Genomic DNA, 13,542 nt, shown 5'->3' on the forward strand with positions numbered 1-13,542 from the left:
TTTTTTTTTGCTTGGGGGGGGTGAAGCCCTCCCATAAATCCTTTCTTTTTTTCTTGTAATTTCTTCCATTTTTCTTTTGATTTTTATATTTTTTTTCAAATTTTCTTTGGATTTTTTTTTTTTTTAGATTAAATTGATTTTTTTCTTTTTGTTCATTTTTCAAGCTCTATCAATTCCTTCTTTGTTTGTTTGTTTTTGAAATTTGTTTATTTGTATTTTTCTGTATTTTGTTTTGTTTTGTAGTTTTCATATATTTTATAAATATTTGTTTTTGTCTTTGTTTTTGAATTTTTTTTTATTTTACATATTTTATAAAATAAAATAGTTGTATATATTTTTTTTCTATATTTTGTATCTCTTTTACTATTTTTGGTTTTTGTTTGTCTTTGTTTTGAAATTCTCCATCCGGCTAGATACAGAAATGTTGAAAAATGTACATGGCAAATATATGCATCTGCAGAAGTAAACCGGAATCCACTTGACAAATTTTACCGTCCTTGGCAGCGAAGGAGTGCGGCTCATCAATTATTCTGTTTTTCAATCCGTGGCGGGACTCAGCTCCTATCCCCTGCTCTGTGAATAAAACAGCGAGACATGTTCTAGCTCCAAATTTTGTGTAGTTGGCGCGTGCCCTCGGGTGGGATTCACTCAGGCCAGAAGTTCGGGAAGAGTCCCATTTCCGAGCTGGCGTTTGCGCAGCCATTGCCGCAAATGCACAAACGCGCCTTCGCGCAGGCAAAACGAGGAACCGCGTCACATTTTGTTGGGTGACGTTACGGCGGGGTCGCGGGCCGCGCCCCCTTCGCCCGTCGTCGACTAAGTGCGCGCAAAGAACCCCGCCGGGGTATTTCTGGAGTTGAGCCCGCTCAATTATGCATGGCCGGCCCATGTCGGCCCGCCGCTCGCCAGCACTCCCGCGACTGGCTTTTCCATCTCTTCAGGAACCATCGCGCCTTCAAAACACAAATAATGCATGTGCGGAAATGGCGGCCGGGGGGGTTTCATTTACGCAACTGCGGATTGCTTTGTAAACAAGGTTACTGATAGATTCAAATTCATGTCATGTGAAAAAAGGAGTTAAAAACCAACTGCCGATGGGAGAGTACCGCTGATGGGGAAAATGAAGCTTCGCTGAGCCCTTCGCGATACCTTTTGACTCCTCTAGGTGGTGCTCTCGGTTTGAAGACAAACCGAGTGCTCCGGAAATACGTTCAATTCTCACCACATCTTCTAGATATCCACCTGTCTGTCTGTCTATCTACTGTATCTATCCGTCTGTCTGTCTGTCTGTCTATCTAAGGTCGAGCATTAACAGGCTGTTGCTTGCTCCTCAGTGTTAAGATGAATAGATAAAGTGATATATATTTTTATAATGTTCTTTGTAACTAAAATCTAGGCAGAAAGGGACAGTTTAAAAAGACTTTGCTGTCCCACTTGGTTCCAGATCGGAGATTTTTTTTTCAGTTTCTGTGAAAAATGAAATGAAGTCCTGATTTGAAAACAACCGCTTTAAAGTAGATGGAAAGACATGGGGAACTCTGATTAGAAATGAATCATGATCCATTAAAAATCCTATTATCCTTATCCTAATCCTTATCCTCCCTGACAAAAAAAAATCTTCGAACGTTCGAACGTCAGATTTTCGAACGTGTTTGCTCGTTTCCCAGGAGGAAGCGGCGGCGGTGTGCGACGACGAGCTCCTGTCTCTGCTCCTGGACGGCGGGCTCCTGGTGGGCTGCGCCTCGTCGGCCGCCTACCCGCCGCTGCTGGCCCACGCGCTGGCCCGCCCCCGCCCGGACGGCGAGCGGGAAGCCGGCCAGCTGCTGGAAGCCGGCCGCCGGCCCGAGGCGGGGTCCCTCCTGCTGGCCCGCCGCGGCGCCCATCCGGCGCTCGTCACCTACAACTCGGCCCTGGCCGTCCTCAAGAAGTGGCTGTGAAAAAAAAAAAAAAAGGTAGTCGGGATTTAATACGCAGACTTCATGTGCCGTTGTACGAAGTAAAATGCCAAAGTATTATTAACCTCGGCATTCTTTGTTTTGTTTTTTTGTTTTGTTTTTTTAATTCCTGCTGTTGTGAGAAATTTATCTCCGTTGTCATAATAATGCCGCGTTAATTCCCGCCTGGAAATTTAGCTTCAAGCTGTGTCGTACACAAACAAAAGCCAAACCTAATTATTATCCGCCTCTCCTAGAGTGAATTCCGAAGATATGGGGCAAAAGCTTGCCGTCAATTCCAATCACAAATCTCGGACGCTTACTTTTGCTACTCAAATACTGTAAAAATAAAAAATACTCATGCAATTGCTGTGCAGAAAACAAAATGTTGCCTTCAAATTCCTAAACAGCGGTTATGGGTGCAAATCCCGCTCAGTGTCGCCCCTGCAAAAGTAAATGACTTAAATTCCCCAAATATAGGACGCATGTGCGTATAGGACGCACCCCTAATTTTAGGGTCAAATTCTGTCATTTTCCTGTTTAAGACGCACCAACAATTTTGGCGACAATGAAAAGCTATAGCAAAACAATCAATTTTGTCTTTGTAAATTCTTCATATTTTCTTGTCAAGAAGTTATAACGGATGCGCACCACCCGTGTTCCACCAAGTTTATGATTATGTGTCATAAAAATCATATAATTTTGTATTTTTACATAATGTTCTTTGATTTATCTCTGCTAGCCTGCTTATTTTTGCATTTGTCCCAATTGCTGTTGATTCCTCGCAAATGTTTCCGACTTTTTCAACGAGTTATACGGGAGCCGCCACTTTCGCGAGGCGCTGTATACTTTGCAGTGTTCTACTTTTTTGCGGTGATGAAACTTTCATCTGCCCAACTGCATCCTTCTTTTACGTTGGCACCGGAAAATGAAATGTTTATTTCAAGGTGTCAAATAAAAATGAATCCTAGCTTGTCCTTGGTTGAATTTATTCTGCCTTTTTTTTTTGCAATCCTGTAAAATGTGTTCACATTTGCCTTTCAAAGGTCTTCCTCTTATTAAGGGCGATATTATTCCACTTTCACCTTGATTATGAGCTGCTCATTCATGGAGCCAAATAAACCTCTCATTTTGTCGATAACGTCGGGCTAAAAGTCCGTTTTGGGGGGCCTTGAAATGACAACTGTTGACTGTGATTTACTCTTATATTTCATGTTTAATTTTCAAAAGCAAATAACATTATTACCTCCAAAATAATGCCTGTATATGTGAAACAAAAACCGAAATGTGTTTTAATTTTTGATTTCCTGTGTTAAAAAAAACAAACAAACAAAAAAAAAACTGCTTTGTTCAGCACACAGCTCCAAGGCGGACAAATTAGAGGCGAGCGGTCACGGGCGCAACAGGTGTTCGTGTGCCGTAGGGGAGAGCGGGGCAACTGGTTTCCATGGCGACGCGCAAACAGGACAAGAGAGTTTGCGGGGCGAGGGGGCATTGCCGCCTCTGGCAAGGAGAGAAAAACAGCACACCATCGGCATAAACAAAGACATCCTCACTAGTAGCGTTTACTTGTCCTAGTATGCAGAAATGTCACGGACCATTGGAAGAAAATGACCAGTTGAGCGCAGTCGCTCGACGACTTTTTTTTGACCCGCCCGTGCGAGTACAAGGGGCGCACTAGTACACGCGCCGCGGGACCTGTTGCTGGTTATTGAATAAAACCTTCCCGCCTCGCAAGACAAAAACCGGCGCACGTGAGATCCGCCCAAGGCAGCCGTCTGGAATCTTAACTAACGCGAAGGAAGGGCGGCGTGCTGAGAAGCGTCCAAGGCAGGCGTCGGGGCTTTCATGCTAATTAGCGTGTGCGCGTGCGGCGGATGTTGACAAGCGTGTGAAAAGCGCTAATAAGTAGCCCGGCGCTTCAGCTGAGCAGCTTGAATCCAAACAGGTATGTTGTGCCTGTAACGCGTTCGATAGCATCAAGGTCGTTGCCACGGTAACCCCGCATCACTTTGCGTTTCCAGTCAACCTCGCCGCTTCACGGCGGGTATGAATACGATTTGTTCCTTGACCCCGTTTGTAAGGCAACGCTCGTATCTCAAATCAGATGTCCCTGTTGAAAAGAAACAAAAATGCCAATGGATCCGGTGGTGTCCAATCTGTGGCCTGGGGGCCAATTGCGGCCCACCGTTCTGTTTTTCAGCAGCCCGTTCCATATAGGAAAAGTAAAATTGAATAAAGATGAAAGTAATTGATTACTTACTTTAGGTACTAAAAGTACCAAGGGAATTGATTGCTCTCGTTACTGAAAGTACTAAAGTAATTGATTACATACTAAAGTAATAGTAATTATTTTTTTAAGGTATGCAAAAGCTCATCAGTTAAATTAGTCACTTAAGTACCTAATGTATTCTATTTTCATGAATCAAGGGATTGATTAATAATGCAACGATTCCATTAGATAGAAAAACACTAATCAATTATTTTGAATAAGCAAATACTAAAGAGTTAAATTGGTTACATAAGCACAAAGTGATCAAATACTGAATTGATTACTTTTCTTACTAAAAGTACTCAAGTAATTACTTACTTTACATACATAAAGTACTAAAGTAAGTACTAAAGTAATTCACTAAAGTAATCAATTATTTTAGGCGTTTAAATACCAAGCAGTTAGTTACTTACGTATCTAGAATTAATTAATTGACTACTTTGATGCTTGATTACCTTGAATAATCAATTCCTTTTAGATACAAAAGTACTAGTAATCAATTATTTTCAATATTCAAATACTAGTCAGTTTAATTAATTACTTACGTACATCAAGTAATTAATTATTTTAATGTATAAAGGAATTGATTACTTTCATATTTAAGGACCTAAAACAATTGATTATTTCAAATAGTAAAATACTAGTAATCGTTTATTTTTCGTAAGTATTCAAATACTGTACTAATCGTTTAAATTATTTACATTAGTACCTAAAGTAATCAATATTTTTGTGTATAAAGGGATTGATTAGTTGACTACTGAGTTACCTATCAAATGTAGTACTTTCTTCATTTAGTGACAGCCATTTGAGCCTTGAGTCGAGCTCTTCAACAAAGAAATGTAAACGATATAAATAATAATCTTCAAAAAAACAAACAAAAAGCCATAAAAAACATCTTTGGGATTGAATGAGTTGAGAGTAAAAGAAGGATGGGGAAGGAGAACTTCTTTTTCACAGCAGCGAGCAATTTGTGTGATTTGCGCGCCGGTCACGCCTCCACTCTGAACTCTAATCATGTTCCCCTTGAAAAACAACAGACGGAATAACGGCAATACGCTGAATTAATTTCAGGGCCCGTGTATTAATCAAAGATAAGCTCTGGCGCCCGTGTCGACGCTTGTCGGCCGCTTGCCGTCTCGCCCGTCCTTGATGGAAAACGCAAGCCAAAGCTTTGCATTCATGCCCGCGCCTCACGTCTAACTGATCAATAATTTACCGATTGGGAGCCATTGAATACAACGGGTCAGCCGACAGAGACTCGGCCACGCGCCCGATCGTTGCAGAAGCACCTACCCGATTGATATATCGGGCTGTCGAATTAGCAACCCATCAGGCTATACCCATCAAACTATTTGGGATTGTTCCGTCAATTATCGGGAACAATCGGTCCGACGGCCCAAGGAAGAAGAAAAATACATCTCCTTGTTTGCTCAATACATCAATAAATCAGTCAACAGAATGAGCTGGGTTCGATCGATTAATCAATCGGCCAAACCATTCCGCCTATACTTAGGGGTCCTCAATATATAAAGTAACCAATCGGAATTTTCCAATAAAGCTAATCAATCAAGAATCGGTCAACTCGGAAAAACCGATCAAGCCACCACCCGGGTTTTGGACGATTGATCAGTTTTTTTCACCCAATCATCGGGAAGTGATCAATTAACGAACTGGGAAGCGTAACACTGACTGATCCATGAAGCGAGCGACCAATCGGGTTGAAACTCTCCGCCGGTCGATCAATCCACTGAGGCCGAACGGTCGATCCCGAAAGCAACCGATCGAATCCTTTGCCGATCAATCCTCGGATCAATATTTGCGCTTTGCCTTGGCAATATCTACTGGTTGAATTTCCCCTTGAAGTATTCTTCCAATGAAATCCCCTTTCGACCAATCGGACGCCTCGCTTCTCACCGGCCTCGTTGACTGACGACTTTGAGGCGTCTACGCCAATCGCCCGACTATAATTATTATAATTAATTTGGCCCATTAGCGCTGGTAGCTAGCGCACCTGTATAGATGACCGTGTGAATCTTGGTTACTACGGCAACAGCGCAAACACTACGGTATTGCAAGCGCGGGAGTTGGTCCACCAAGAACAATAGCAAATCTCTAGGGTAGCTGATATTTGGTTACCACGGTAACCACTGGCTGTCAGTGGTACACGGCTTACCATAAAAAAAAAAAAAAAAAGAAGCTAGCAATTTGCGTTTTCTGGCTTCTTGAAGCCGTTGACTGTCAGTTCCACCTAATTAGCTCGGCGAAACGAGACCAGACCCAACGAAAATCTTGGGTCACGTGACGAAAACTAAATCTGTAAAGCCATAATGATCGATGAGCAAAAGCAAGACTCGATGTTTTGAGCAAAATTTGGTCAATTTTGCACTCCGATTAAAACGTGGCAAAAAATGCTGGTCAAGTAACGATAACGACATATTGTTGATGAGGAGTAGAATTGATATTAATAATAGGAGTAATAGTCAATCATCTTGTTGAGAAAGTCAGAACTCGGTTAAATATGCTTTTACCAAAATAAAAGCTGATTTAAAATGTCCCTTCCTTTTCGCAGGCCGAAATAAAACGTGACGAAAATGCCAATCAATTCAAGAGAATGTTGTAATATTATCTTGTTGACATATCAAAACGAGGTTAGATATGGTTTTAACAAAATAAAAGCTATGCTAAAGCGCCTCTCCATTTTCGCATTCTGGAACAAAACGTCCCGAAAATGCTAGTCGCCTGAAAATAATGTCGTAATGTCATATTGAGGATGAATAAAAAGCAGGCGGAATATGATTCGAACAAAATAAAAAGCATGCTAAATTGTCTCTCGGTTTTCTTTGCCGAATAACATTAATGTTGACGTTTCAATGGCATTCCTCGTGATAGGTTAGCATGAAGCTTGCTTGTCGCCGGCGCCCCTGCTTTGCTTAGCAACCGGGTCGAAGGGGGCTCAGCCGTTAACTGTTTATCACCCGCGTGACAAAGAGACGGAAAACGATTAGGGCCCGTTGCGGAGAGGCGTTTATTATCTTAATCGGATGAGTCGCCGGATGATGGCTTCCGGCTCGGCGGGGAAAGGAAAGGAAAGGAAAGGGAATATTTAAAGCCCGGACGGGCGATAAGGAAGCGGGCGGCTGCTAAACGGTCATTTTAGCGAGTGGGGCCTGACAAAATGTCAAGCCCCGCTACGCCTCCGCCTCCTTCAGCAGTTGACAACACAATGATAGCTGCTTGTTGGGGGGGGCGGGTGTTTACAGTGTACCAAACTGTCAGCTGTGACAGTGAGGTGACACAGACAAATGGAGGCTGGGACGCGTCTCCGCCGTCCGCCTTATAAGCTTCGTTATACAGTCCAGTCACCTTTATTTTCACGGAGACCTTTGGCGCCCGCCAACAAGTTCATCTTCCTATTTTACAATGAAGAAAGAGAAAATGCAAAAATGTTTATAATGCGCGACGGTGTAGCAAAGAGATACCCTTTTGCTTTTAGATCATTACCTTTTAAAATTCCATAAGTATATCTAATACTGTATACATTTTAACAATAACAAAAAAGAAAAATATACCGTATTTTTCAGTCACTTTTTTTTTAAACTTTTTTCTCATGATTTGAACCCTGCGGCTTATAGTCCCATGCGGCAGGGGGCAATCCAGCAGTACAGCAAATGTGTATGGTTTCAAGGTGTTCAATTCATGGAACAATTATGAAATAGCTGAAAACTTATGAATCAATGGTTGTGCTTAAAGATTTTTTTAAATATAGTTTTAAAATAATTAAAATATGTGTAAATTGGAAAAGATAAAAAGTGATAAAAGTTTGTGACGTGCATTTGATATAAAAACGACTGGTGCTCTGGGATTGATGGATACAGGTTAGTCCAAAACTGAAAAAAAAGGCATCAAGGTTTCTGAAAATAAAGCCTTATTTTATTGCAATTACACTAAACATGGCAAACACGCAATAATTTCCCTCAAAGTCACCCCCCTCTCCAAAAAAAAAAGTTGTTTCATGATAACCCCTCTTGTAAATTGCGACTATTGAAAGGGCGACGTGATTGGTTGCTGTGAAGGATGTTTGGAAAACCGACCTGTAGTCAGCGCCCAAAAAGTTGCTTCACTCCACTACTTTTAAGCTGTTTTTTTCCATCCTGAATTATTTACCTCAGATACACTATATTTTGTGTGTTTGTGTGTGCTTCAGACATTCCAATAAATCTCATACACTACGCACACACACACACACACGCGCACACACACGTTTAAAAAAAAAAAAAACTGGAGGGCGCTGCCACAAGACCTCGGTTAATCATCCTCGCTGGCCAAAAGTCACACAAGCCACAAATCAATGTTTAAATGTGTGTCTGCTGTATTAAGCAGCCGATCGATGGCCCATGGACTGGCTAAAAGGCCTTGGGGGGGGGGGGGGGGGGGGGGGGGGGGGCAACTGGGTGTAGGTGGTGTGTGTGGTGTGGTGGAGGGGCGCATGTGTTTGCAAAAAACACACTCCACTCCTCAATGAACATGTGACCTTCTCCTTGCTTTTCCAAACAGATAAATGAATCGGGACAAGCCCCTATTGAAGTCGTAATTCCCAAACGTAGGACGCACCTGTTTCTCGGATGCAACCTTCATTTTAGGGTCAAATTCTGGTCATTTGTATGTTACCTTCTTTAGGGCGCAGTTTGTCGACGATGTAAAAACTATAGCAAAACAGAAGCAAAACGGTTCTTTTCTTGTCTTGTCAGGTGTGATTTTGTCCACCTATTTGTGTTAACCTGCTTCCCTCGTGTCGGCCAATCAGCTCCCTGTTCAAATTGTGTCTTGCCCAGGTGTTCCTTGTTGCCTCATCAGTTTTGAGCGTAGTTCCTGTTTCTTTTCAGTTCTTGTTGAAGTTTTGTTTTTTTCCCTGCCAATTTTCCGAGTTTTTTTTTGTCGTACAAGAGTCCCGGTGTATATTAAATAAGAATGAACAGTAAATAAAAGAAATATTAGACTGAAAATCTTAATTGAGTGCAATTTTTATTTTCAGTGTGTTCTTGTTTTGTTTTCAGACTGTGACAACAGGAGGATAAAGAATCTAGGAACCGTGGGTCCTGTTTTATTGTGTGCCTACATGTGTTTCTTCATTGTTTTTGTGCAATATATTTGCTATTTAGCATTAGCATTAAGCTAGTGCACCCAAAAAATTTTTTTTTGTTGTTTTAAGTGTACTTTTTGTCTTTGGGTTCGCTTGACTGTACTACATAACATACAGATTTTGGGATTATTTATTGAGATTATTTTAAAAGAAAAAAAATGGGGTCAGGTCACTCGTATCTCAAGGCACCACTATAAAAACCTGTAAGAAAAAGACAAACCTGAGTGGACGGAGGGACCGTCTTACGAGAAGATGGTTTTCAAATCGTATTTCAAAGGCACACTCGAAGGGACGGAAAAAAGTAAGCTTCTTCGAGCGATTTAAATGTTGAGCGAATGGGCTGCGGTCCTCCTGCGGGATGCCGTGTAAAAGTCCAAAGCGATATCGGAGAAGTTCCGGAAGAGGCACGAGCGCGGCCGCCATCCTGATGGGAAATGTCAAGCGGCTTTTAAGGCGCACAAAGAGAAGCCATTAAAATGCTCGGCGTGACACGGCGTTCTCCCACTCTTGCCCCGACCGCGCCTCCGCAAATGTCAGCGGCGGGCCGCAATTAGGCGCGCGTCTCGCTGCCGGACCGGCGCCGACGCTCGCGTGCCCACGCGCGTCCGCCCGGAACACTTTGGCTTGATGGATGAGCCCGACCGAGCCACGTGCGCCCGCCGCTTGCTTGCTTGTTCGCTCGCTCGTTCGCTCGTTTCCTCACTCACTCACTCACTAGTCTGTGAGTGAGTCAGTGAGTAAGTGAGTCTGAGTTAGTGAGTGAGTGAGTGAATGAGTGAGTTTGATGAAGTAATGATTGATTAGCTAGAATGTGAGCAAATGTGTGAGCAATCAAGAATGAGCGAGTGAATGAGTGAGTTTGATTTAGTAATGATTGATTAGCTAGAATGTGAGTGAATGTGTGAGCAAGCAAGAATGAGCTTGTGAGTGAGTGAGTGAGTGAGTGAGTGAGTGAGTGAGTGAGTGAGTGAGTGAACGTGAGTCTGAGCAAGTGAGCAATAATGGGTGAGCTCAAGTGAATATTATAATTTGTGAGATTGTGTGCGCATATCCGTATGAAAAGTGGAAGTTTGTGTATGACCACGTGTGCATGCGCCTATTACTGCGTACACGAGCGAGTGAATGATCATCTAATTTTGCGCTCCTAATCGATTGTTTTATGATAGTATCGCAACACTTTGCACTCGTTTTGCTACTTCTTGTTTTATTTTGAAAGACAGTCTACACCCTGCTCGAATAGCTTTACTTCCGTCCTCACCTGGTCTGTATTAACCCCAATTAATAACAGGTACGTGCACTAAACATGGAGGAGTTATGCTGGATTGCCATGTTGTTCAACGTCATTCCCTGAAAACGGTGAGTTTAATCATGCTATATATCTATTTTTTTTTTGAAACGGTGAACATTAGCCTCACCATGACGTTTCTCGCGTTTCTGCCGGCGTGAGTTTGATTTACCGCCAAGAAACATTAGAACAACAAAGAATTAATCACCAGAGATGTCCGTCTTCATATTTTTTACAGTGAACGTTATTATCGTGATTATTATTACGTTATTATCGTCATTTGTTGATCTCGAACAAACCTTGTATGCAGTCAGTTACTTTGTTACTCATGTTAGTTATATACCGCAAGTAATTGAATTCATTTAGTGCCAGCCGATTTTAGACCCTCCAACGGCCAGTAATTAAACACAAAATTATATATGTATATTCAATGTCTCAATCTTGAAAAATGTAAAGAATGAGCTTAAGTGCAGCTGGCTGGGATCCACGTGACTAACCCCCCCCCCCTCCAAAAAAAAAAAAAACTTTCCCTTCTAAATACATTTACAAACTTGGCATTGAGTGTCTAAGGTCCTTGAAAATGGCGTCAAAATGTGTCTTTGGGATCGCTCATAGCTGGCTGGGATCCACGTGACCCCCCCCCCCCCCCCCCCCCCCCAAAAAAAAAAGTTTCCCATGTAAATAAATACTGTAGATAAACAATACGCATTCAGGCTTGAGTGTTTAACATTCTGGAAAGTTTTGTGAAAATACGTCTTTGGGAGTGAATGAGTAAAAGCACAACTAGCCGGTATCCACGTGAGCCCCTCCCCTTGATCGATTGTCCAAGATTCTTAAAAATAACGTCAAAATGCGTCTTTGGGATTGAATGAGTTTGATGAGGCGTCCGCCTCGCGGGGAGGTCATGCGTTGTTTATTTTTCTTTGAAAGCACGCGCGCCCCACAAGATGATCCTCGGTTAAGCCCGCCGTGTCAACGCAAAAACAAGCTAGCATGGAGAAATGAGCTGGCCTAAGGCAGCGGAGTGTCGTGGGCCCCACAGCCCCCCACCCCCAATTAGCATTTCATCATTGCTGGCGGGTTTTGGCTTTTCAAGTGGCAATTTGATGCGCGCCGGCCTTATTGCGTGATCCGCGGACCGCTTGGCCTTTGGTTCGTTACTGGAAAAGCACGTCAGCGTACGCTTCGGATGATGCAACGCATTCAGTACTTTAGTCAATTCTCGCCTGGATCTCAGACTTGAATTTCACAATGACTTTAATCTCGGATCTCTTTATTCTCAGAATTCAATTTGAAAGTTGAAAATTCTGTATTTCATCTCGGATTTATTTATCCCTTCTAAAATAGAGCAAGAAGTGGGACTGTTTTAAGAATTCTTAGTTTGACTCCAAATGTTACATTAAAGTTCAAATTCTGACTGAATTCTGAAGTTCAGAAGTCTGAATTCTCACTTTAAGTTGGTAATTCCCTCTAAATTTGTGAAAATAGTCAAAATTCACACTGAGAATTCCAACATTACTCAATGAGAATTTACTTTTTTCCTTTGTTTTTTTATTGTACAGTTTTTTTCTATCATATTAGCATATTAATTGTTTGTACAGTATTTTTCTCTATCACATGTTTCAAAGCAATAAAACCTTTGCCACACGTTTAATAGTTTTCTCAGCCAGGCATTACGATTTTCTCAGCTTTAATGAAGCTCTCCAAATTCAAACCTTGATGAAAAAAAATCGGCAAAATGGCGTGAAAGGTGACCCCCGTTATAGCGAGGGAGGACCATATTTGTTTTTTGCAGAGGATAAAGAATATACACCAAAATATCTGCAATATTAAATTTGATATGCACGATTGAAAGAGAGGACGACTGCAACGCAATTAACCCTGAATGATTTTTTTTTTCAAGCACTAACTTGACATAGGACGGACATTGACGCAACTGGTTGTATATAGTTTTTCCCCGCGTACGGCTTCTTTGTACGTGCCCTTCAAAGCCAATGTAGATTTTTTTTTTTTTTCTTTTTTCTGGAGCCTGACGTTCTCATCAATATTTGACAGCGTCTGCCGGTTTTAGCTATGCTCCGCCGCACATTGCTGAAGGAGCGTCGGCCAGGATGCAACCCCGCTGGGAGGCCGGCCATTGTCCGTCGCCGCCGCCTGCGGATGCTCCTGAATAATCCTTTGTCTTTTTCTCTTCCGACTTCGATTGGCATGTGGACGGGCGTCGACGTCCCGCCGCGAAATCTGCCGGTCGCGGCGGGGTCGGAGCGGGATCGCCGTCGGGTGTCGTTGTTCGATTGTTTGCTCCATCAACTCTAATGACGGCACGCGCAACGGGACCGGAAAAGGGGCCCGCGTGCCGCGCGGCCAAATTGCAAAGCCGTGTCGGAATGAACCGGTCAACACCAACGCGGATGATCCTGCCGTTACGTCTCTTTTTCGTGCCATTCAATCACATTTTTCAAGTACTGCTTGTTGAGTCAACAAAAACATATGTATATATACAGTAAATTTTCTATATATATACAGTGGGCCCCCGGGTTACGAACTTAATCCGTTCAGCGGCTACGCTCGTATTTCGAATTGCTCGTATTGCGGGCAATCCAAACCCATGTTAATTCGTGAATGCGTGCAACGCGCGCAGAATCCTTAGGTAAAAACATCGCGCTGTATACATATATTAATATTGAGTGACATAATCTACTGCACAGTTGCATTAAATAACAAATACAATGGGATAATGATTTTTACCTTTGAAAAGACGTGACTTGAGCTGAGATAAGCAGAAGTCAACACAATAAAGCAGATATGCTATTGGTCTTACAGTGTCACAGTAACTTTTTCAGTCAGGGTTTTCTCTACTTCCTTCCATCCCAACCAGCTGTGCCATCAAGCTAGATAAAGGCCTTCGGCC

At 42.5% G+C, this 13,542-nt stretch overlaps 1 protein-coding gene and 1 long non-coding RNA gene across 3 annotated transcripts in view; both read left to right on the forward strand.

The window, feature by feature from the left end:
• The window catches only part of nbas (NBAS subunit of NRZ tethering complex), a 78,613-nt gene extending 75,702 nt beyond the window's left edge, over positions 1-2,911 (forward strand). For both annotated transcript variants that reach the window (XM_088403744.1, XM_088403745.1), the window contains exon 53: positions 1,668-2,911. In XM_088403744.1, coding sequence (XP_088259870.1) covers positions 1,668-1,937 — 270 coding nt within the window. In that variant the 3' untranslated portion in view covers positions 1,938-2,911. The remainder of the gene's footprint in view (positions 1-1,667) is intronic.
• A 7,692-nt stretch (positions 2,912-10,603) lies between these two features.
• Positions 10,604-13,542, forward strand: part of LOC148407299 (uncharacterized) — a 33,181-nt gene continuing 30,242 nt past the window's right edge. Inside the window, exon 1 of the long non-coding RNA XR_015863744.1 lies at positions 10,604-10,702. This is a non-coding gene — a long non-coding RNA (uncharacterized LOC148407299). The remainder of the gene's footprint in view (positions 10,703-13,542) is intronic.

The sequence above is a fragment of the Hippichthys cyanospilos genome, chromosome 20 (assembly GCF_059441005.1).
Source record: "Hippichthys cyanospilos isolate Australia breed blue-spotted pipefish chromosome 20, RoL_Hcya_1.0, whole genome shotgun sequence".
In the NCBI taxonomy this organism is placed as follows: domain Eukaryota; kingdom Metazoa; phylum Chordata; class Actinopteri; order Syngnathiformes; family Syngnathidae; genus Hippichthys; species Hippichthys cyanospilos.